General features: G+C 40.8%; 1 protein-coding gene across 1 annotated transcript in view; it reads right to left on the bottom strand.

Moving 5' to 3' along the window:
* Nucleotides 1-433: 433 nt before the first annotated feature.
* LOC149287184 (zinc finger E-box-binding homeobox 1-like) overlaps nt 434-22,405 on the bottom strand; it is a 58,752-nt gene continuing 36,780 nt past the window's right edge. Inside the window, exons 2-9 of the mRNA XM_089493179.1 lie at nt 16,131-16,328; nt 13,284-13,340; nt 12,749-12,910; nt 10,351-10,553; nt 9,052-9,157; nt 6,879-8,656; nt 1,180-1,360; nt 434-951 (exon numbers count right to left, since the gene is read on the bottom strand). Coding sequence (XP_089349305.1) covers nt 434-951; nt 1,180-1,360; nt 6,879-8,656; nt 9,052-9,157; nt 10,351-10,553; nt 12,749-12,910; nt 13,284-13,340; nt 16,131-16,328 — 3,203 coding nt within the window. The remainder of the gene's footprint in view (nt 952-1,179; nt 1,361-6,878; nt 8,657-9,051; nt 9,158-10,350; nt 10,554-12,748; nt 12,911-13,283; nt 13,341-16,130; nt 16,329-22,405) is intronic.

Consider the following 22,405-nt stretch of genomic DNA (forward strand, 5'->3'; position numbering starts at 1 on the left):
CTTTAAATGTAACTGTAATAATAAAAAATAAAATAAAAAAGATAAAAATTTCTCCCAAATGTACAAACTAATCAACCAACACAATGAAACGTAATACTGATAAAATAAATGTCTCCAGATGTGTATGAGTAGAATGTGTAGGTTTGGTAAAACCTGATTAATTTTAGCTTCCGAGTCATTTTTTCTCTCTCTCTCTATATATATATTTTTGAACTTGCATGTAACAAAGTTGTTACTAAATTTTAAAATTGCTGTGAAAAAAATTTCTACGTTTGAGATTCAGGCACACCTGGATTTTTTAACACAGTAGTGAACCGAAATCACAGTATACAAGTACTGTGTTTCAGAGGAAAGCATGTATAATATAGAATAAACTTCATTATACTGTAATTTCAAAAGACATTTCCATACTGGAAAATAAGAGAAAAATCTGCTAATTTTGGGCAGCGTCTTTCTCCGAAACATTCTTTTCCACGTCTTCCTCGAGACTCTTATCATCCCCGTCCTTTGAAGTACCTTCTAATTGTTCTGCCTCACATGCCGTTCCTTCCTCTTCTACATCATGCATCAGATCACATTCTTTGTCATCTTGTCCATCGTCAGTATCTTTCTCATCGTCTTCCTCTTTCTCGCTGTCTTCATCCCTGGCGATGCTCTCACGCTCATCAGAGTCTATCTGCGATGGAGATTCTTGGGAGTCCACGTGCTCGCCGCTAAGGTTCCCCTGTCCTGGGTCATCCTGCTCCGTGCCGTCACGTTCCTCGGCTTCTTTCTTGCAGTACGAGTAGCGATGGTTCATGTGCTGTGAATAGGATCCGGAGTGTGAAAATCGTTTCCCGCATTTGTCACATTGATAGGGCTTTTCTCCAGAATGAAGACGCATATGTTCGATCAAATGGTGTTTGTGTTTAAATGCCTTTGTGCAGATTCCGCACTCATGTGGTCTCTTACCTATAAAAGAAAACCCAAAACATCATTAATTTTGCAAAATGCAAAATGCAGAAGGATAAAAGAACTACATCTTCTGGCTACTGGTGCCCCTCTATGTCATTGTGGCGAGGGGACAGCTGGAATAGAACCACCACCCTCCACACATTACCTGTACATACAAAAGGTCAAAATGTGTTGCCTTCTATGACCTAGCGAACGCACATAAAATACTTTACACGTTGTACACACCTGTGTGTTCATATTTATGCCTCAGCAGTGAACTGCTTTTCTGGAATATTTTGTCACACAGATCGCAGGCATACAATCCGTTATCCGTCTTCTTCAGTTTCTTTTTGGGTGGAGTTGAATCAGAATCATTTTGATCTTCTACATTTGATACGCCTTCCGAACTTGTGTCCTGCCTTTCATCCTTAAATAAACAACACAATATATATATATGAAATATAAAACCATGTTTCTTCCTTTAACAGAGAGAAAGACATAAAAATGAATTACAATTAGTTCTTAGCAATAGTATATCATTAGTATATTATACTTTTTGGATTTTTAGAATTCAGCATCTTCTGTATCAAGCTGTGCTGTTACGTTCGTGACTCTTACACTCTCTCTTTAGATTTTCTTTAACGGCACATTCTGCTAGCCAGTTTCTCTTTGGATTTTGTGCTGAACCCAGTCGCGCCAGATCATCTCCATCACAAAGGAAATATCGACCATGCGGCCGCCCATAAGAGCAGTTTGGATCCGGAACGCGAGGCATGTCTTATCTACACAACCATCTCTTACTTCTCCGACCACATTGCACACAAATGAATTATTCTGATGGTTTGTTGGCAAACGGATGGTAATGTCATAGAGAATCAGCATATTGAGGAGTTCCTCTTGATCTATACACGTGCGAATGATGCTATAACAATATACAGAGTTTCTTGTCCTCTGCGTTCTAACCAGTGATTAAATAACGGGGCTCGTTTTTCCGAAACATTCTCAGGCTTTTAGCCACTGCAAGACGAGTCAAAAACAGATTAACCGGGACCTGCTGCCATCACAGCTTTTAACGTAACTCATTTCATTGATTGAAACTGCCTATAGCTTGCACTATTTTGTTAATTGGTGCGTTTGTTTTAATCTAAAAGGTAACCTAATGGAAGCCGACACCATGTTTTTGAAAGAAAAGCAAAATTTGTCAGAAATCCAGTGCAGACGGGGTTAATGTTGTAAATGACTTTTAATGGCCCTTTATCACTCCCATCACTCCTGTGTTCCAATGGCCCTTTATCACTCCCATCACTCCTGTGTTCCAATGGCACGTTGTGTTCGCTGATCCAAGTTTAAGTTTAAAAGGCTAATTGATCGTTCAAGAACCTTTTTGCAATTACGTTAGGGCTAGAGATATGAAAACAGCTAAGTGACCCCAAAACTTTGAACGATAGCGTAGTTCACCAAAATAGAATATTCAGAAGAATAACACAACGAAAGACACTGATATATATATATATATATAGTTAGATTTTAGGTGACACTTTGATACCCTAGCCTACATTCCTACAAGGTATAAATGACGAGGATGATTTTTATAGTTCAGGACACACAGACTGTAAGTTTTGGATGCAGTGAATCAGTGAGGATTTCTATCACAGAGAACCACAGATCAGAGGAAAGCGTGAAAACATTAAAGGATTATGAGCTATATGTTAAAGGATTACGAACTATGTTTGGAACATAAAACCCTTCTGTAGGAGGGAGTCAATCCTCTAAGCGGTGACATGTCAGTAGGTACAGATGCACTTCAAAGGCCTTTCGGAATGATGTCTCGGTTCGGTTTTACCTGCCTGCTGTCACTAAATGTCCTCCACGCCGCTAAGGTTTTTCCACCGTTTCAATGATTTTAATCGAGCTGCCAGAACCAAAGCTGGGAGATCCAGAAAATCGGGCCTAGTTATGACCCTCCAGGCCTGGGATTTGACTCCCAATTAACAAAGGCTGCCTGAAACACTCATCAAAATTCAACAACTACATGGGGGAGAAAGAACATAATTACAGAATATCATTTCTTATGACACCTAAAAACCACTAAGGGACGTCCCCCAGAAGCGGGGATTATGGCGTCCCTGCAAGCAGCGTGAGCACTAAAAGCTGATGTTATTGATATATTCTTCGTGACGTGATGTGCCGACGGGTACAGCTCCTCTCTGCTGCTAACAGACAGAGATTATCGGCGCTTGGCCGTCAGATCTGACTTTATGGCACTTACAAGGTTGCGGAGAGTGTTTTTAATAAATGGGATCTATGACGAAGCCCCCCACCTTGCAGCGTGCCCCGTTATTCATGACACAGAAGAAAGATTTACTTCACAGTATCCATCTCGCTGAGCTATTTCGGACACATGTTGTTTGGAAGAGAGGGAGACCTTGATCTCATCATCTAGATGATGAAGCTAGGACCTGAGCTTTGTACGGGGAAGTTGTGGAAGCATTTATTAAACACTCATCTAAAGACACCAGAAGGCTTGTTTTTCCCTCAGAAATCTCATGGTGCTGCCACAACCACAAGGGATTCTGGGTAGGCGCATGCAAATAAGATCAACAATGATCACCTTTTGCCTCGACTTTATACATGGATCCCTTGAAAGTATTTTATTTATAGCGAGTGCACACCTCAGGCTCCATGCTACCTCGGCCCTAAAACCAGACAGCTTTTTCTTTGCCAGGGCCCAGCGGTCCCCTTGAGCTACTGTGGGAGACGATCCTGATCCCGCCAGAAGGCCAGGGCCCAGAGGTCCCCCTTGAACATCTGTGGGGGACCACCTAGATCCTGTCAGAAAACCATGGCCCAGAGGTCCCCCTTGAACTGGGTGGACTTTGTCAAATAATGATAAAGCTTAGCTGTTTCATCCTTAATGAGACTCATCAGCATGAGGTTGTGATACAGGCTTAATACTTGAGGTAGCCAAGAAATACCATTACATAAGCTATGGTGGGTAAAGGTGATGGAAAACCCTTCCACTTAAAATTAAGGGGGTAGTAGAAGTATTATTAAACATTCATCTACAAACACCAGACAAGCCAGAAGGGTTATTTTTCCCTCAGAAATCTCATGGTGCTGCCCCAGCCACAAGGGATTCTGGGTAGGCGCATGCAAATAAGGTCAACAATTATCACCTTTTGCCGCTATATACACTTTATACATGGATCCCTTGAGAGTAATTGCCTGTAATTCCATCACCTTTACCCACCATAACTTATGTAATGGTATTACCGGAAGTTAAAACGGTAATTGATGCTGGGAACGCTTTGTGACATATTTTAGAACTGGACCATTCATTACCCTTTTTCTTAGGGACGATACATGTATCACCTGCTTCATTCATCATCAATCACATGTAGTACTATATATTGGTCCCACTCACACATAAATACATTTATTTTATACTCATTTTTTTTATTTTTTTTTAAATTGTCCAGATTAGAATATCTTTCTAAAACTGAGTTTGGGTAATCTGTGTGCCAATAATAAATAACTAAAATACCAGCATATCACAGATCAATGTAAAAAATATACAGTTATAATATTATATGTAGGATGTACGCTGTTAGCATGTACCATGAAAGTTGTGCATACTTTATACCCAACACACGCAAACGCTATATATATATCCAGCTACACGCTATTACCACGACCTACAAACAATAAACACCTTCTAAATAGACATTCCAAGTCCTATTAACATAGTAACCTTGCCAGCAACGTCCCGCAATCTTCAGTAACCTCACAAATGGTGGTACGCTTTGGCCAGACTACATAAAGAAACCATTTATTACTGTAATTATACTATATTACAAAAAGAATGATCATTTTCGTTAGAATGCCTTGAAAATTCGATTTCATGTGACTTTCCGGCTGTTGTTAACGCACTGCGGGGATGCAGGTGTTGTGGTTTGTCTTGACGTTCCCAAACAGTCAGAAGCACCACTAGCAACGTTTTTTGTGATAATAAAGCATTAAAACCAGGTATTAGATGCTTGCTTTTGTGCGTAGGAATGTTTTGTCCGGTGCCAGAAAGAGTCACTTGTAAACTCAATGTTTATCACCATTCTGCCTTGTAAGAAGTGGCCCATAAACTCACCAGTTATTGCTTAATAGTTTAGATGAGTGATGTAATAACTAGCTGAAATAAGGATGGATACTAACATTTTATTCTTCATATTAGTGGTGCCCTGTTTTAACACTTCCTGTACTCACATTAAATGACCACCAGGGGGTGTCCAGAGCATATTTTCTCCAATACTGGATCCATTCTATGTATCATGGGACTTTCTTGCAGTCCCTTTTACCCGTGCTAGTGAGTACTGGACAGGATTGTCAGCGGTGTAACGCTGGAAGGTCTTTATGCCACATGGGTTAGTGCTTTCTACACATACTTTACACCGCCTATGCCAACACTGGTTTTTGCATACACCGTCCTGCCTTATACACTTCCATGTGTTCCCTCCCCATTTTATAGCTGGATTAGTGCGCTTTATCACAGGTACAGCGAGTGCCTCTGGCTTTTCATACATTCTACTTTGCTACAATCAAACCTATCAAGCTACTTATGACATAAAACCAGGGAAGTCTCTTCCTAGATAAGTAACCCTTTTAGTGCCATAGGAGGTGTTAGAAAAATGTTTATGTTATCGTAAATATTATTGCTGTCAAAGACAAAAGAAAGCAGGGAATGTCTAGTCTATGATATATGGACGAGTTCACGCCGACATGTCTACTCTATGTTCTTATATATGTGCAAAGGGTCAAGTCTAGGCCATTCTTAATTATGCAGCTTAAAGAGGTGTAACCTGCTTGAAAAGTAACCAATCAGAAAGAAGCATGCTATTAGAAGTAGATAAGATGCTATATAAACCAAGTAATCTTAATGTGTAATTAGACAACGCTTCGACTTTTGTGTGTTGTGTGCCTTGTCTCGATTATGCGCATTATCTAATTAAAGGAAACTCTTTCTGAGGAGAATTCGACCATTATTTCAACCAACAGGAGGTATACAATGTAAATACACAACCCTCTTGCACCAAGTTAACAAAATACTGGGAAACAAAACATGCATATGATACGAAACATGTCTGGAAAGAAACAGAGCATGTTTAAATACTGCCAACCAAGTAAAATAGAAAAAAAAAACAGTATATCAATAATAAACCCCGTAAATAATTTTTTCGCGATTGGAATCGCTTCACGTAACTCCTCCCCCAGTAACTCCTCCCCCAGCTGCCTTTACTGGAAGCAGGAAACATACAGTAGAACTTGCATTTTAGTCAACGGGAGCTAAGCAACCACTGAATCCATGAAGGCAGCCAAACATATACAGTAAATCGTATGTTAAGATTGATATTTTGCTAACATACATGTGATTGGCTGCTTCTTCAGTGACTTTAATGGGGGTGCTTCTGAATATGTACGATGTAAATACTAATGCTTCCTGGTGAAGTAGAGAAGCCAAGAGGAGTTAAATGAGAAAGAAGATTCTTTTTTTTTTTTTAACTTCAATAAAAACTCAAAAGTTCAAACAAAATTAACTCAAACAGGCATTAAAAACGAATCTTTTGGGAACAGACCGTTCCTTTATGTTTCTGTTTCACTGATCAGAGCTAAGTAGTCAAATAAAAACAATAACAAATACATCACACACCCACCCATAAGTAAATGTCAATGTATATTCACAAAGGGAAAATATAAAAAAGCATATTATGCATTACGTATTACTCATAACATACCCATAGTATTAGTATCGGCCGCCTTACGCAGATCCCATGATCCTTATATATATTCCCTGGGTACTGGGAAGCATGGCAATGCAACCAAAGCGACTAAGAACCGATGACACGAATCATACAAAAAGTCAGAGATTTACAAAGGTGGAGCACGCGTAAAATTACCTGATTTCCATTGGTTAGGATGGTCTTTTGTTGGGGTTCTGGAACGGCAGGACTAGCAGTGGTTGCGTACGTATAGGTTACTTGAGGAATTAAAATAGTCCGCTTGTTGGCAGCTAGCGCCCTTAAACACGGTACACTGTTCTGATCGGTAATGGCAACAATTGTCGGCAACTGGGCAGTGACTGTAGGAATAGCAATGTTTATAGGATTGGCACTTGGGTTTATAATAAGAGCTGGTTCTGATTTTGCGACAATGTCCATTTGCGTTGGCTCTTTTTTCACACAAGACAAGTTCAAGGGTTCTTCTTGAACAGAATAAACACCGCTCTGGTAAACACTAGTTACGGAAGGTCTCTCTGCCAAGTTCCCTTGCGGCTTTGGTAAAGATAAATCAAGAGGTTCTACTTGATTCTCTTGGTCTTCTTGTACCCCATCAGAGTACCCCTCGCCTTCTGAGTTTTTGAGGGAAGAGAGGTTTAGTGGCAAGGGTGAAGTTGGGACACTTGTCGAACCATTAATTGCTAAAGGTTCGGAGGGTTCCTTTTTCAGGGGACTGTTTACGTCAGTTGGACTATTGTTAACTTTGCCTTCTTCTTTAGATTCAGTGCCGTTCTCCAAGGAAACGCCGTTCTCTCCGGCTTTTGGAGAGGACGGCCTAGAAGAGTGTACGGAAATTTCTCCGCTTTGCATTTTGTCAAACCAGTTTTTTACCACGTCTAGTGATAAATTTACAGAATCTGCGATTTTTGAAAGCTCTTCGGCGTTTGGCTGTGCGTTCAAAGCATAATAAGCTTTCAGGAGAGATAATAGATTTTTCTGGGGTGGCTGACTAGGAGTAAGATTCCCGTCTCCGATGTCCACAGACATTGACTCGGATTTAATGGTCTCCACTTTGCTACATGCGGGAAGCGGGTTGCTCTTTTTCTGACCACAGTGCTCGACTTCTTGAAGTGCGTTGATGTCTGCCGGGTGATCGTCGGGGAGCGTGCAAGTGCTTTCTTTAGTAAACTTGGTGTCTTTTTCTGTTTTTATAGTCAGATCCTCGGGTAGTTTCTCAGGCTTGCAAATTTCCGCGGGAGCAGGCGTTTCTTTCTTCAAATTTTGTGGAACGAGTTGAAGCTGACTTGGCTGCTCTAAGCTGTAATTGATGATTATTTTGGTTGTACCGTCTTGATCAACCAAGGGAAGACTGAAAGCTGAAATGACCGAGTGACCCGCTTGCTGGATTGTTGCAGAGGTGAGGGTTCCTTGTTCTTTGGATGCAATGTTTGCATGATTATTTTCTAACATTTTAATAACGTTCCCATCAACTGCTACCTTTAGTACATTTTGAATGTCACTAAGATTAATGCTTATAGGCGATACCAACCCCATCGTTGGTAGGACAACAGCTTGTACCACACCCTGAGGAGAACTGGTTGCTTGCAGAGGGCTTCCACCGCTGAAGACACCATTTTGCAGAGTGCCCGAACAATTGATTCCTGATGTGACCACGATCGGCTTAATTTCATAATCCACGGGTTCAGTTTTAATTTGGCTTACTGGAAGCTGCTCCTGTAAAGGCTTATTTTCTATCTTTTGCCGGATCTGTGGCCGGGCCGGACTACCCGGGGAAGCAGAAAGGGAAGGGGAAGAGCATTGAGGGGTCTTTAGACCAGATCTTGCCCGTCCGTTAACTGGAATTACGCCTATGCATTTCTTGCTGCTTATGTGGGAACTATATGAACCCGAATGGGAAAATCGCTTCTTGCAGTTAGAGCATTCATATGGCTTCTCTCCTTAAAAATGTAAAAAAAATAATAAAAAATGGGTGAGAAACTCAATCAATTCCTTTTTTTATTTTTTTTACAAAAATAACAATGGTCAATATTCAGTCGTTTTAGTGCTTTGGTAAGAGAGCCTCTTTAAATATTTTAAAGACGTGGCTTTTCTGCTTGAAGAGAAAGAGACGTCTTTTCGGCAAGTTTATATAACTCAGAAAAAAACCGCGTCATAATTCTCAGAACCGGTCCTCCTCGTCAATTAGCTTAATAAACAACATGGTGTCAAATCGCCCATAGAGAAGTAGTAGGTAATGGAAGTCAGAAACATGTATTTCCTCAGAAGCTCATCACGCACTGTCAAATATTTCTCTAGCCGCATGCATATAGAAGCCCGTTATTAACGTACATACCACTGTGAATTCGTAAATGTTCCTTTAGATGGTGTTTGTACTTAAAAGCTTTTCCGCACTCTGTGCATTTGAATTTACGGTTACCTCCAGACTGCGTAATGTGCCTCTGTAAAATTAAACATAAAAAAATATATATATAATTAAAATAAATACAGTTTTTATTTAAAAAAAAAAAAAAGTTATTTATTCATTTGGTTGGAAACGTCAAAAGAGGCTGCTGTTATAAAATGATCTACGGTGAAGAGTATCAAAATACGTATGTTTGGTGCTCCAGACTCTACAAGAGGCAGCTGCCAAATCTTGAAACATATTTCTTAGATTCCGTTTTTTCTGGAGCTGTGGCCCATTCATTGCCCGCATCATATATCCCATCTTTCTGGAACCAAGATTTACCGGTAAAGAAAAATGAATTCAAGCCATACGTTATTCGATAAAATTTAAAATCACTAAATTCATGCACAAGTGTATCGCAGGATAATGTATGATAAGCTGAATGCAGGGGCATCCGATACATGTGCCAGATTATCATAAAAATATAGACACAGCACACGTCTTACATCGCTACATACGTGTAGAGAGGAACTAACAGAGCTGGTGACCCATACACAAGTCAGATGACAAGACAAGAGACAAGCGAGTAGATATTGGATCAAAGATCGGATGTACTCATCATTGTATGTATTAATTCAGGGTTCAGGGTACACACACACATTTGCTATGTTTATACATTGAGAAGGGCTGTTTCCACTTTTTATAGCATGTTCTTTCATAATGTTTCATGAAGAACACTGGTTTGGTATGAAATTTTTTTGTAAAAAAAAGATATTTTATTTTTTTTAAAGCATTTTAAAGACACGGGATTTCTGCTCAGAGGATATAACACGACTTTAGGTAGAGAAGGGTTTGGCGAGATGTCTCACTGATATACCTATGCATTATACGGGGCAGCCAAACTCATCATCAGCTGCCCAAAAACAGTATGTTTGGAGCTAAGACAGAGGATCAGTGAGGCAAGCATAAACTTCATTGATCTCTAATCACTGCCCTATAATGAGATGATCCCTTCAAGGTTTTCAGTGTAGTTTCTTTTTTCATTGAGAGAGTGGTAGATATGTAGAACAGCCTCCCAACAGAAGTGGTAGATGCTGATACAGTAAGGGGAATTTTAACATGCATGAGACAGGCATAAATCTATCCTGAATCTAAGACAAGGCCAGGGACAGCTTGAGGATTTTAACATTGTTTGTATCTGCTGTCAAGTTCTGTGTATCTCGCATACATATACCGTAGGGCACTTACTTGATCCTTTCCTGACTTGTGTGAAGTCATGTGACGATCGAGCTGCGTTCTATAAGCGAACGTGTAACTGCACATGGAGCAACTGAAATTGTCTTCGTTTTTTTCGTGGCGGTATTTAATGTGTTCCTTCAAAGACGTGTAGCGTTTGTATCCCCTATCGCAATACGGGCAGGTGAGGAGCTGCGAAAAAGCGTCAGGCGTCCCTGTTGAAGAAAGAAACACAATCAACCAAAACCTGCATATACTAATATATCAGAGGTATATCAACACTATAAATACCGTATTTGCTCGATTATAAGACGAGGTTTTTTTCAGAGCAAATGCTCTGAAAAATACCCCTCGTCTTCTAATCGGGGTCGTCTTCTAATCAGACCTCAAATAGAGTCTGATTAGGAGACTAAGATCCAGATCCCCCGCACCGCTGCAGGGGACCTGGATCCTCCTGTCTCACCCCCCCCCCCCATCATACACACTTACCGGTGCTTCCTGCTGTATTGCCGGGGCAGCGGGTTGACGTCTACGCGATCCGCGTAGACAACGTCCGCTGCAGCCGGAAGGAGGTGTGGCTAGCAGCGGGGATTGTCTGCGTCCGTCGCGTAGACCTTCCCCGACTGTCAGAGATCTCTGATCTCTGACAGCCGGGGAAAGTATACGCGACGGACGCATACAAACCCCCGCTGCCAACTCCACCTCCTTCCGGCTGCAGCAGAAGGCGGCGTCAACCCGCTGCCCCGGCTGGAAGCACCGGTAAGAGAGGGCTGAGAGGGGAGAGAGGAGAGAGGAGAGGGGAGGGGGGGGAGAGAGTGTGTGTGTGTGTGTTAGTTAAATGGGGGCATAGGGCATTTCTGGAGTGGCGTTAAGGGGGCATTTAATAGAGCACTCTGCCTCCTGAAATGCCTTATACCTCCCTATATGCCACTCTGCCCCATAATATGCCTTTTAACCCCCTAAATGCCAGAGTGGCATATAGGGGTATAAGGCATTTCTGGAGGCAGAGTGCTCTATACAATGCCTTTTAACTCCCTTAATGCCACTCTGCCTCCTGAAATGCCTTATACCTCCCTATATGCCACTCTGCCCCATAATATGCATTTTAACCCCCTAAATGCCAGAATGGGATATAGGGGTATAAGGCATTTCTGGAGGCAGAGTGGCACATAGGGGGTCAAAAGGCATACCATGGGGCACAGTGGCATATAGAGGGTTAAAAGGCATATCATGGGCCACAGTGCCATATTGGTGTGGCAAGCCTGGGGGCAGATGTGCGTAACTGGGGGACAGGCTGGAAAATACAAGAAATAAAAACAAAAAAAATATTTTTCTCAATCATAGCTTTTATTAAAAAAAATAGTTTACATGAATTAACATTTACTGGTAAAACTTTTTTCCTTTAGGGTCGTCTTATATTCAGGCTTTTTCTTTTTTCCTAAGTTAATATTCAGATTTTGGGGGGTCGTCTTATAATCAGGGTCGTCTTATAATCGAGCAAATACGGTACATTGGGTTCCATAAGGGCCCCTCCTCGACCAAGTAACTCCCCAGGCAAGGAGCCCCTTTCGTCCCCCACACAACACTCCATATAGTTTTTATACATGTAGAATGCCAGTGAAGACTTCTACATATTGGGGGCATTTTCTATAGTGACTGCCAGCACTGTCCCCCCCCCACTAAGACCATTAAAACATTTTAATAAATTATCATGTATTTCATAAACTTATGGCAAAGAAAAGGATCAATTAACCATAATTACAGACATTGGAAGTTAAGACTCACTGGAATAGGGAGTTTGTGTTGAAGATTCACTATGATGCCCGAACTTTATGACTTCCCTAAATTTCACACGCAACCAGTTATAGTGGCAAGGGTAAAGCGATTAGCATTCTACGTGTTTCCATAGTGACTGCCCCAACTCTACAAGTTCTACCCCCAGAATTGCCTTTTATAAACCTAACCGGACCGAACACTAAGAAACTTCATTATTTCTCTTCCATCGTGTATACAGTCCCTGGGACTGGAGTTAAATGCTACAGTATATTAATGTGCGGCAGATAAGGGGTTAAATCCTGCTCCGTCGCTGCTAAACACCCACAGCTTCCAGGTATAGCTAATTGCCCTATTGCATGGGGTAGCTAAACTCTCGTCTTCTACTGGAGAACTGGAACTGGAGATGGGTAACCAGGAGCGAGCAGAGCGCCCGCCGGCGGTCCTTCAAGAGGATGGCAGGAGACAAGCCGAATATGTGGCCACAAAAGGGAAGAGATGGCATCTCAGAACGGCTTCAGACAGCTCCTAAGGACCGTACTAAGCACTCTATTCTATAACATATATTTCATGGCGCCGCCGGTTTGGGGAACGCTGCTGACTGAAGCCGAATCCCGTTTTGGTATAAAGCGATTACCATTTTCATCTTGACCGGACGCCTCCGGTGTGCCCTGCCTCTGGTCGTCCTCCGGTGCTTCCGGATAGATTACTGCCGTGTCTCCCTGCTGTAGGAATTCCTCAACATTCGGATCATGGTTTTGTTCGTTTTCTTCATCAGACTCACATTCTTCATCTTTGACTACAGACAGAGTAATTGACATTTCAAACAAGGTGTCTCTGCTTAGACAGAAAGCGCACAACATCTGTAAAGCTTCCTACCTACGGCGTACAGGGGGCTTATTCTGAGCTGCCATACGTTCAAACCACAGGGAACCTATAGCATTTATTTAAGGGATGATGAAGCGATATTATACAAGGCACATTTAAAATGTCTACCCTGCATCAATGGATGGAGTTTTTTTTGTACTAATTAATCCCAGTAACACGCGCCAATTACTGGATGTGTTGAATATGTCCTTCTCTTTTGTTCTCGAGGTGTGGAAAGCAATCCTGTAGGTGCAACCGAGACAGCAAAGGGAATCATATTAATATTATTATTAAAAAACCCTCACCTGCACCTCCGACTCCGTCCGCATCAGGCCCCAGGATTTCGCTGCCATCCACTCCTTCTGAAATAAAAAGGTGAAACATTGCGTTCTTTAATTGGCGTAAATGTTCGCACTACGGGCACTGAATAAGAAATAGGGTTATTTTTATACAAGAAAAAAGATGCTTTAAACAAGCCTTTTTATTTCATGTTAGATGCAGTTCCCATGAAACAGCTTCCCAGCAGATGTGGTAGAGGCCAGTACATAGAGTATATTTAAACATTTGGGGGATAGGGATATGGCTCCTGAATCTAAGAGACGAGACCGACGACTGATTAAGGTCCGATCCCCTACATCGGGAAAAATGGGCAGACTGGACGGGCCAAATGGTTCTTATCTGCCAGCAAATTCTATGTTAACGGATCCTTGTTTTTTTTGATTTGTATTTATCCATCTTATCTGTCACATTCAGAGTGTCTGTAATCAATGGAGTACTTGCCTTGTTAGCACGAGGGGGAACTAATTTACTAACGGGGAACCAATTCACTAATGAAGGTCTATAGGGAAAGTGCTGTACAAGTACTGCCATACGGTAATCAGCACGGTGCGGTTTAGTAGCACATGGCGAGCTACGAGCTCTGTGCATAGAGTATAGGAACTCACCCTTCACTGTAGTATTAAACGGCGGAATATTTAAAGGGGTGATCTTGGTATTAAGGAGTCAATAGCGTTTTGCTACCAACGGAGTTTTAGCTTTAGTTTAAAAATAAAACAGCTACTCAAAAGATGTAAAGGATCACGATGATTTTACATGTCCTAATATCACCCTGGGGAGTTACAGAAGACCAAAGGAACACTCCAGCCATCGTATGCACATACATGCATAGAACAGATGAGTTCCCCCTTTAAAGCATGGCTTTCTACACCTTGCAAGTAGAGCCCTGCGCGGGACTACTTTTTTAATCCCGCTCCCGCCCGCTCCCGTGGTTTTTAATCCCGCTCCCGCCCGCTCCCGCAATGTGGGTGTTCCGCTCCCGCCACATTTGTGGCCAATCATGCCCGCCTCCTTACCTGATTTCCCGCGCAGTCCCGCGCGGCTGCCCTCGAGTTGTTCCCTCACGGCGTCTCTTCTCTTGCTCCGCCCAGGAACAAGGCGGAGTCACAGGAAGTGACTTCACATCACGTGACTCCGTTTTGTTCCTGGGCGGAGCAAGCTAGGAGACACTGTAAGGGAGCAGCAAGAAGGCAGCCTTGCGGGACTGCGCGGGATTACCGGGACCCGCAGGTACAGTGCCTGACCGCCCGCTCCCGCCCGCAGCCCCAGCAAGACCGCCCGCGCCCGCAAGTTTTTTGGCGCCTCCCAGTGCAGTCCTCTACTTGCAAGTGCATTGGGGTATTCTGCACCTTGTGCAGTTGCCTCTTTCCCCAGCCTAGGAGAACACACCGTTTACTCAACCCCAGCCAACTCCAGCACTGGCTTGTGTGAGTGTTTCAGGGGTCTAGAGAGACCCCCTTGCACGCATGAACAGAAAGCACTCATTTTGATTCCAATTGGAGCTATTCCCTGCTGACTTGTTTACTTCCAGCAGGCAAAAGTGGCATTATATGGGACCATGGAGGGCGCCTTGAGCTGCAGCTCTCATTATTGATTGGGCTGTACGAGACATATATATTAAATAGACAGCCAATCGGTCACATGCATGTAAATGCTATGTTTTAGGAGCTGAACGTTCTAACATCATTTCAAAGGAATGTCATTAATCACTGAGCCAATTATAAAAATGTTAATGTAGCATTTTTTTCCTTATGGTCTACTGAGTAACGTAGAGAATTTTCATTTTAATTCCATTATGGACCATTATAATTAATTACTATAAGTGTTGTAACATATTCTGATCGTATGTTGGCAGAGTTTTAGGAGAATTGTGCAAATCGTGTCACCAGCTCAGGTGTGAATGAAGATGCTCACTAAGCACCTGTTATAGAACGTCGAGAAGCGGCCTCATCTGATAAGCCTTCCTTCTCCACTTTCATTAAGACAAGAATTGTGAATCCACAAAATTCCTATAATTTGGGGGATTGGTTTAAGAAAACGCTCATATGAGCAAGGCCTTTTTCTCCTTTTGTACCGGTTTGTTCTTGTGTGTAATTTTAAATTACTTTAATGACTCTGTTGTAACAGCGCTACGGAATCTGCTGGCGCCATATACATAAATGTAATGTAATTGGCATATACCTCATCAGTGGGTCCAACAGAGCTGCTGCACATCCAAGAAAAGACCAGATCAGCAGCTAAATCAGCCCCATCACGTTAAAGCTAGCGGCCAATAAACGGCATGTGTACGCCCGTTAATGGAGTACATCAGCAGCCTAAGATGATAGAGGCGCTGTTGGGCAACAACACCGAGCCTGGGCCTGATCCCCGACACCTCTATTGACAATATGCCCCCTCCAAGCACGTTAAAATACACATTTGATGGTATATGACCAGACATGAGCCTGGGATTAGGTGGAATACATATTTATAAATTGCTTTATCATACAATGAGAGGAGTGGGCAGCACTGCCACCCCCAACGCTTAATAAACCCATCCCAGGACGATAACAGAATTAATACAAATGTCTTTTCAGCAAACGAACGTACAAAAAAAACTTGTTATAAGATTAGAAATGGACAACATAACCAGCCAAAATGTGCCTGACCTGCTTAATTACTCTCTAAACGCTTAGATTAGAGTTCAGTTGGTTGCCTAATGACGTTGCCCCTTAATATAAACTGTTCTGCTGGTGGTGAGTCAACTGACTAACCATGAAATATTACACAAGCTTCGTAGAAACCCGATTTGGGGAAATGAAGGAGCTGAAAAATACCTTCATCGTCCCAGCAGCTCGTCCCGCTCCCCTTTGCCGTGTCTTCTGGTAATACTGTTTGGTCTGTTGGCAAGTCATCTTCTGGCACGCTGCCTTCACCATCTGCTGCATCTGTAACACTTTCCTCTTCCACGATGTGCAATTTGTCTTCATCATCCGAATCCGAATTAGTTTCTAGCACATTGTTATAATTGGTAACTGTGGGAGAGAATATGAAAAGGCTCTGTTTAGCGAATCCAACTCATAACAATGATGCGTTAATACGATTACAACTCCAAGAGCACACACAACGATGTCATGTGACTGATTGGCGAGAGTCGACAATCAGCAAAGCTCCTAGGATGGTAATAAAAACGGAGGCCATCAATTAGTATATATATAAACACAAACGCAGAAGAGGCCAAGGTACGGTGGAAAATGCCAAAAAAGAAGACTTGATTATTTATTCGCTCTCATCTCTAAAAATATATATATATAAAAAAAAAAATTTAACAAAAAAAATCAACCGGCGGTCATTCTAACCAGTCTGAAACAATATTTTTTAAATAGTAATTGATACAATTTAGGATGTCGAAATTCAGGAAAACTAAAATCAAACGTTTGACATAATTTAAACTAAATCAGATCAAATCAGTGCTATGCAAAAGGTTAATATATATTTTTGCACATGAAAAAAAAATACTGGCATTATTATGTCAAATAAAAATAAAATCTAAAAAAATATAGTAAAAATATTGTAAACGTTGAATGTTAACTATAAGTGTGTTACATTTGGAAGATACAAAGAACCAATGAGAAATACGACATAATTGGAAAATATACATATATAATAAAAAAATAAGTGTTTCTTAAATCTCCAAAATAATTCAGTTACAAAATAAAAGAAATATTTTACAAATAAACAGACATTTTTAATGTAAAGGACAGGTGTTCTGTAAAAACATAATTTAGGTATGATTCTAGATTGTAAACTCATTTAAGCAGGGCTTAAGTTTTTACGTGACACACTACTTCTAATGTCCTGCTCACCCATTGTACAGCGCTACGGAATATCATGGCGCTATATAAATCAATAAATAATAATGCTATGTTTTAATGCACTAAAAAGAAACATTTTGGGGGGCACGTTTTTCTCCAGCAAAACACATTTTGGTTAAAGAGATTGTAGAGTCTGCTAACAAATGTGTCTTGTATTTATGTGTAAATGTATTATACGCAAGAAAAAGAATACCCAGAAAAAAGAATCTTGCCCCTTTCAGGACACATACAGGCCAAAGTTGTTAAATTTTGTTTAAGTATTGAATTCAGCATAGAATGACATCAGAGCTAGTTAAAAACGCACCACTGTAACAAAATAAACAATGTAATTGTTGTTTAGAATCATTAATATTATGATTATGTAATATTATCAGATTATGGGATCATGCAATTTGAAGAGTGAACTAATTTTTTATATTTGAAAATTATTCTAAGATAAATTAGCAAAAGTATTTCCTTGCATTCTCTTTCAAACACACCATCCGTACAACAAAACTTCATTACACATAAATCAACAGAGCAAAAATAACAATGTATGCTCTTCTGGACGGTGGGCTTAAAATTTTAACTAATATTTATTTTATAGGAAAAGTTTTATGGAGCGATAGAATTTGAGTTTAAACCCAATGCAGCATTTGCATCTCGTAGAGATGGATTAGTATAAATAAAATCCATAGAAATAATACAGAAGGACAACGCGCGAAGCCCGCGGATCATACAAAGGGAAAAAAAGCGTCTCTTTACAAGAATTATTAGCGCTACTTTTGCATTCTATTGACGAAAAAATACGTTTACAGAACTCTAAGTAACTAAACATATTTTCCATCCTGTAATAATTAATCATGCCAGGTGATTTTGAGCCAATCATAACACTTCTAACCCCAGATGAGGCCAATTAGGAGACAATGATGAATCATTCAATACTTTGAAATGTAACTCTACTGTTTCGATAAACTCAGGGAAAAATTGCATCAGTCCTTCCAATGGACACTAAAAATAATAAAAAAACAAAAAACCTAAAATCGATTTTTTATGATAAATAGAGCAGGCATTCGCATCCATGCTAATTTATCTTATCTTTATCTTCTGGCTTATCCTGCTCACACTGCGGCAATAAGGTTTAATTTGATTGATGACATAAATGACCTGAAACATATGCCAACATCATCTGCTAACAGTGCTTGCCATAGTTTTAAAGGGGATGGAACAAACACTATTAAATAAATAACGGAATGAGGTATACTCTATGGCAGGGGTGTCCAACCTAATCCTCGAGGGACACTAACTTTTTAGAATTTTATGATTTCACTAATTAATTGTCATCTGCTGTTCATCATCAAACCCTGGTGGAGGAAACACCAAAAGCCCATGTTTGCAGGGAAGAGCAACCCGGAAAAAAATCTAGTAGATCATGGACCATACCAGTATCCCAGCAATGGGGGGATATAACTGGGCAACCCGTGCTGTTGTTTAATCCAATGTTTAAAAGCATTGAACACATCAAGCAATATCTAACCCATACATGATTCTAGAATGGATACTTTCTGGATTGTTTAGGGTTTTGGTCTGAGTGGTTCTCTCATACTGTTTGGTGATCTATGTTTTTCCTAACCTCCACAGCCCTCGGAACGCCAGCTGTTTGGAACGCAGGGCTCACCCCTCCTCGGCACTATTAACGCATTACATCAGCCACAGGTCTCGGATGAAATCAGGCAAATTTAATGACGGGCTTCTCAGTAATAGAATTACGGCATCTCTGACAAAGTCCTTGTTCTCCCTGCTACGAGGTGACCCTTTCCTTCAAAACAAACTGTGTAACTAAACATGAAAACGTATTCCATTCACCAGAACTGTGATCTAAGAGAGAAATTTTTCTATATCATAGAATGTATTCACTTCACATCATGGCTGGCTTCATTATACATTAATACATGATCACTTTGATACACTTTTACGGGGATACAGGCATCCCACAGCTTCCCATTCCAGCAGAATCACTAGTGGATTAAAGGGAGTGCAGTACAGATCCTAACGCATCAGAACAGCTGCATGCATGACATCATGCGAGTCCTCATGCGAGTCCTTCTCCTTCCAGCGATTTCACACATGCAGCTGTTCTGGTGCATAAGGACACTACGGTAACATGGTTTCACAAAATATTTGGAATAGTTTATGTCCACTTTGTATTCTGTTAAACCATGGACTATTTAAAAAAAAGGGTGGTTAACACAGGGTCAGGGGACACATCCGCACCACCCTCCACAAAAGAAGAGGACGGAGAATCTTTGAGCGGAACTATAATTATTATTATGTATTGTTTTATATAGCTCCATCAGATTCCGTAGCGCTGTACAACGGGTGAACGTGACATAACAAGTAATAAGTAATATAACAACTCGATTTACAGAAACAAAAGGTAGGAGGGGACTGCGCAAAGGAGCTGTACACATACAAATATATACATGACCTGACGACCTGTTCGACAACAGGACTGTACAACGAACAAGAGGTCAATCAATAACTTGAGAAAAGGCATTTTCACATAAAATAGTGGAAAGAGTTCTTTACAGTAAGAACAGCAGGTGTGGAATTCACTAACTACCAAATTCCAACAGTACAGAACGCAGGCAGGGTTTTTCCTTTCTTCTGTGTCAACGGCATGGAGAAGAATAAATGAAAGGTTGAACGTGGGCCTTTTTTCCACCTTAATTACTATGCAGTACTACATGAACCCCTATGACATATACATTCATACCAAGTCACCAACAGCACAGATGTAGAATATGGACTAAATTGTAGGGGAATGGTGTTTAAAGAACTGGAGTCAGACTGCTAGCCCTTACAAACTCCTATATTTTGGCATTTAGCATAAAGAGCTCCTGACAACAATTAAACTTCATCATAACATAAAACATAACATAACCTTAAAAAAACCCAGAAATTGAATAATAATAACACAAATATAAGAAGAAACATCTCTGTTATATTGAGTACTGATAACAATAAAGTAAGGTCAGTGCCTGCTCATTTAAATGTATACAGAAAATCACATCAAGGATCGTCTCCTAGGACAGAATGATTTTGGGAAGTACTCAGAAGAACATCTATCAATTTCACTAACTGGGCTGGTCTTTTCAGTGGCTGACAGCCTTAGAGCTTGGCAGGCAATTAATGCAAATTAATAGTCGTCGCAACAAATACAGGAGAGCAAAATCAAAAAGGCATGTAAATAAATGATCACATGGTTCAACGACCGCTGACTAATTGTGTTACATGTTTGCAAAGACAAATTAGCAAACAGTACCCAACGTCTAGAACGTGTGTGGCAAGCGCTGTTGTTTTAAGAGGTTTATAATTCACAGACTGTTTACACTATGTCGCATTTACATTTTGATCTTTCGTTACTCGGGAGTTTTTCTGTATCCATATTGGAGGGTTTGTTTGATCTATACAGTAGTCTCCTATAAAAAACATTTTATATTTGGCCGTAAGCTATGGCCCAAAAAAAATAATAATTTGCTTTTATACCTATACGTTTTAACCAAAATCTTTGAAGTTTTGCCTCGTTGCATAATTGTCATGTGACACAAAAGCAACCATCGATAGGCTGTTGCTATAAAAACTGAGCAAAAAAAATTAAAAAGTTCATAAATTCATAAAATGTGGCCTCATTCATAATTCTTCAGGAAATGCATAATTATCACGGGACAAAAGCCATTAAGCTGTTGCTAAAGAAACAGAAAAAAACAACTTCTTAAAAGATTCATAAACTCATAACATTTTACTTCATTCATAATATTGCAGGGAATCTATAATTATCACGTGACACAAAAGCCTCCATTAATAGGCTGTTGCTATAGAAACAGAGAAAAACAACTTCTTAAAAGATTCTATGGTTGTTCCCATTTTTAAAAAAAAGAACAAGTATTTAGTCGAATTGGAACCGTGAAAAATGTCACCTCAAGTCCTGGCCCTTTCTGAAGTATTTTGTGGAGATATCAGTTATTTAATGTTATTATTCCTTAATTGCAATTATTAGTCACATCCACGTTGAGTGTAAAGTTGTATGATGCTGTTGAATGTTATAGATAATTAAAAAGGCCAAGCAAGAGATAGACCGGTCATTAGGAAAACTCCCAGTAGGTCTCCAGTCCTGACATTAAAAATGTCTCGCGGGGTTCCACCGGTGGGCCATGCCGACGTCCTGTCTTGTTTTCCAGAACTTTAAAAAATCCGGAATTAAACATAATCAAGTTTGGGTAAAATACAGTGCATGTGACAAGGAAAACAGCTCTCAAACAAGCAACTATATGAAGCAAAGTATTACAGTATACAATCTATTAAAACATAAGCGCATCGGAGAAAATGATAGTAAAACATGGGCTTTAGAATAACGGAGAACGTGGCGCGCTTTAATAGCACAAACCTTCATTCATTTTACAGCGTCCTGGGTTAGCCACCTGAGATCAGAGAATCTCCCCAACGGGGGCCAAGATGACCCCTACTACTCGAAAATCAGGACTGTCCAGAGAAAACCAGTTAGGAGGTATACGGCTGGAACATGTGCCCAGTGCCATACCTAGAACATACCCCCCCCCCCCATTTCTAGGTGGTGGGGGTGCTCGAGTGTTGGGACAGCAGCCCCCCACGGCAGCAGGCACCCTGGACTGCCTGAATCACCCTGGCCTATGTATGCCACAAATGTCTGGTAAAGATGGCTCCCTCATCAGGCTGCTAAAACATGGGCCACTGTGCACACAGAGTGAATTTCCCACACAACGGCCACTGCCAGAAAGTTAAACAATTGTGTTTTCTAACACTTATATATTCTGACGTTCCGATAAGTGGCTTTTACGACACCTTTCTATTTACAAAGTGGGTTCCTAAAAGAAAATACCAATAAAAATATATCCTACGTCTAGCAAAAGCAGGAAGCTTAATAGTTAAAGAAAAAGAATTCTGGCGTTACTCAATATAGTTTACACCAATTAGGTAAACACCGGAGAGAAGGGAACCAGGTTTGGGCAGCAGAGGTATTTATACCATTCCGGAAACTGCTGCCTATAAAAGGTAAGGAGCAGACAATCCGACACGCTCGGGAGGCCTGCTGATTAACAAAAGGAGGCCACACAGGAGCCTGCGCATGGAGACAAGGAAAGGTGAACGATATATTTCCATACGGGAGGAATCCTGTGCAAGGTTTACAACGTGGCTCCCAGCCATAATGTCTTACGGAG

The sequence above is a fragment of the Sceloporus occidentalis genome, unplaced genomic scaffold (assembly GCF_023333645.1).
Source record: "Sceloporus occidentalis isolate IW3139 unplaced genomic scaffold, rSceOcc1.0.p SCAF_63, whole genome shotgun sequence".
NCBI classification, from domain to species: domain Eukaryota; kingdom Metazoa; phylum Chordata; class Lepidosauria; order Squamata; family Phrynosomatidae; genus Sceloporus; species Sceloporus occidentalis.